This window comes from Urocitellus parryii, chromosome 13 (assembly GCF_045843805.1).
Source record: "Urocitellus parryii isolate mUroPar1 chromosome 13, mUroPar1.hap1, whole genome shotgun sequence".
Classification (NCBI taxonomy): Eukaryota; Metazoa; Chordata; class Mammalia; order Rodentia; family Sciuridae; genus Urocitellus; species Urocitellus parryii.
In genome coordinates this window covers 69938700-69942126 of record NC_135543.1, presented here as the reverse complement: position 1 = coordinate 69942126, position 3427 = coordinate 69938700, and the positions used below count along the sequence as shown (strand labels likewise).

General features: G+C 44.7%; 1 protein-coding gene across 1 annotated transcript; it reads left to right on the top strand.

The window, feature by feature from the left end:
* The first annotated feature begins 2585 nt into the window (after positions 1–2585).
* Positions 2586–3185, top strand: Diras2 (DIRAS family GTPase 2). Its single transcript, XM_026382736.2, has one exon. It carries the CDS (start codon positions 2586–2588, stop codon positions 3183–3185), a length of 600 nt encoding a protein of 199 aa, XP_026238521.2.
* The last annotated feature ends 242 nt before the right edge of the window (positions 3186–3427 follow it).

Below are 3427 nucleotides of genomic sequence, written 5' to 3'. Positions count from 1 at the left end.
ATATATATATATATATATATATATATATATATATATATATCGCTCGGGATTGAACCCAGGACTTTGTGCATGCAAGGCAAGCACTCTACCAACTGAGCTATATCCCCAGCCTGTGATGTACATTTTTAAATATTTGTGAAGTTATATTTTTTATTCCGTCTGCTCCACTTGATTCTGAACTCTATGAGTAGACACTGCATAGGTCTCGCTTCTGCACAGTTGTCTCCTGTTCCCTCATCCAGAGCCTGGCCTGTAGCCAAAGCTCAATTGATATTTATCTGGACAAATGAAAAACAGTCACCATGATTCTTTTTATGTTTAGTAGTTGCTATCTCTATTTTGGTTGCTAGTTTTATTATGGAGATGCCTTAGCACCCAAAAGAAATGCTCACATATTCAGCAAACTCATAAAAAAAGCAAATCCCGTGGACCCAGAGATCTCTGGGTGATATTGGGATTTGGGGCTTGTTAGGACGGGTTTTCTTCCAGCTAGATTCTTGGACTCGGTTCTGTAGTTAAATAAGCATAATACTAAACAAGTCTGAGAAAACCAGCTTCCAAGCCTCACTTGGAGAATGCAGAGGACCTTCCAATCAGGTTCCATGTGCCATTGATTTTTTTTTAACTTATATGACAATTTATTTCATTTGTCCCAACCCTACACTCTTGGGTTGATCTTGATTATTTCATGAGCATTGAATACACTTCATCAAGCTCTTCAGCAGGCTCTCTTTTAGTCTTTTCTTGTTAATGAACTTCCTGACATTTTTCTATTTCTTCTTTTATCATAGATGCTTCTACAGTTTCTTTGTAGGTCTAGGATTCCAAAGTATGCACAAGAACAACTGAGGATTTGATGGAGCTAATTTGTAGGTAGATGTGAGTGTTGAAAGCAGAAGACGGGAGGTTGCAGTCTGGACTTTGATCTGACATTCTGTCTGCCAGGAGATTATATATATATTCATTGCCTAAACCCATTTCCTCCCATTGTTAATTATGTTTAATAATTTTTACTGGACTCTGAAAATGATTTTGCTCAGCAATGCTTATTATTATTCCATAATTACTCTAGGAATAGAAAGGGGAAAATGAATACAATGCTTGTCTGCAGAAATGAATGGATTCAGGATTCGCATTAGATTTACCTCTCTGTTTTAGTTTAAAAAATGTGAATATTGCTTATTTCTCTCTTTTTTTTGCATATTATGTCCTTCCTTGCCAAAGAGGAGACAGGATAAAAGATATTTGATGGTTTATAAATGAAAAAAACACATGTACAATTCCCATGGACCAGGGGTCAGGTTTGTGATGGAAGGAACATCCATTCTACTCAGTTGTAATGACTGCTGATAATTTTAATGACAGCGAGCCTGGTGATATTCCATTCCTTGTGATTCTCAAAAATAAAACACATCATTTTAGGTTTGATGAATGAAACGACTATCCAAGCTTCTTAGTTAACTTTTAAGTCTTTCTACATGGTGGTGATAGTCTCTGCTTGAGTAACGTCCAGGACACCATGACCAGCCCTTCTACAGACAGCCTGTGGCTGGCCTGGCATCCATAGTACCTTGGTTGGTGGCCCAGTCTTATTCCTCGCTTCTGAATAACACTGTCGTCCTGAGCCCTTCTGTGTTTCCAGTTTCAACATTACACATCAGAAATAGTAACACCAGCTTCTTCAAGGTGGTAGGATTTCATGAGTTAACATGAACTTTAAATAAATATTAAAAGCTTCCTCATTCCTCCCTCCAAATATAAAAAAAAATCACACATGCTGTGTGTGTGTGTGTGTGTGTGTGCGTGTGTGTCTTCAGGGCATTGGTGAATTTCTCATCTCCCCCCATGGCCTATCCTTGATTCTGTCCCTCTTGGGATGACTCTGCATCTCCTTATTTTTTTTTTTAATTTCTTACATATATGACAATAGTGGAGTGCATTACAATCATAATTATCCATTCACAACACCATTTTTTGTAACTCTGTATATAAAATATGTTCACTCCAAATTATGCCATTATACATGAGCTCTTTATTATTATTATTATTATTTTGCATTACAATTCTTAATGCACCTTTAGACCACATTTTACCATATCTCTGATTGTCTATAAGGTCTGTTGACACCAAACTCACATCTTCATACATGTATCTTGTATAATGATGAGGGTCTCCTTCCACCACCCATGCTCTTCCCCTTCTCCCCCCTTTCCCTCCCACCCCTCTTCCCCATCTAGAAGACTCTGCCTCTTCTCCCTGAGCAGAGGGTCTGTGTGTGATGAAAGTTGCTCAGAGTCAAGATCCAAGAAGGAGAAACAGACTGGTTCCAGTTTAGCTCCTGCGCCGATGAGCTGCCCTCTGGGAGAGGGAGGATTGGCCACATTTATTGAATTTAGAATTGTGGATGTTTCTAAATGAAATCTGTTCTTGGGCTGGGAGAGTGAAAGCAGAGTCAAAACGAAAGCAAAGTCATACTTTTCAAAGTTGATTTTTTTTTTTTTTTTAATTTCAAATAAATTCATTCTCTCCACATCTGGTTCCTCCGCCAGGTGTCCCCGGGTGGACGGTGGGAGCCCTGCAGCAACATGCCTGAGCAGAGCAACGACTACCGGGTGGCCGTGTTCGGGGCCGGGGGCGTGGGCAAGAGCTCCCTGGTCCTGCGGTTTGTGAAGGGCACCTTCCGGGAGAGCTACATCCCCACGGTGGAAGACACCTACCGGCAGGTGATCAGCTGCGACAAGAGCATCTGCACCCTGCAGATCACCGACACCACCGGGAGCCACCAGTTCCCGGCCATGCAGCGCCTGTCCATCTCCAAGGGGCACGCCTTCATCCTGGTGTACTCCATCACCAGCCGGCAGTCCCTGGAGGAGCTCAAGCCCATCTACGAGCAGATCTGCGAGATCAAGGGGGACGTGGAGAGCATCCCCATCATGCTGGTGGGCAACAAGTGCGACGAGAGCCCCAGCCGCGAGGTGCAGAGCGGCGAGGCCGAGGCCCTGGCGCGCTCCTGGAAGTGCGCCTTCATGGAGACCTCGGCCAAGCTCAACCACAACGTCAAGGAGCTCTTCCAGGAGCTGCTCAACCTGGAGAAGCGCAGGACCGTGAGCCTCCAGATCGACGGCAAAAAGAGCAAGCAGCAGAAGAGGAAAGAGAAGCTCAAGGGCAAGTGCGTGGTCATGTGAACGCCCCGGCCACGGAAGGAGCCTCTGCGTCCCCCCGGCCTCGCCCCTTCCCCACCCCACGTGAACCCATTGTCCGGGCAGCATGTCCGATGCCCACGTGTTAGAACCTGGCACCTGACCGAGGCCCGCCCTAGTGTCCCGAAGAAGGCATTCCACACCCCCCACCAGTAATAATAAGCCACCCTTCTGTGGAGTCGCCGAGTCGGTGACATCCAAAGCCAGCACGCTCAGCGTCCCAGGGA

Bases quoted from the DNA above. Each gene is read 5' to 3' on its own strand.
- Diras2 (XM_026382736.2), top strand. From the start codon at position 2,586: ATGCCTGAGCAGAGCAACGACTACCGGGTGGCCGTGTTCGGGGCCGGG.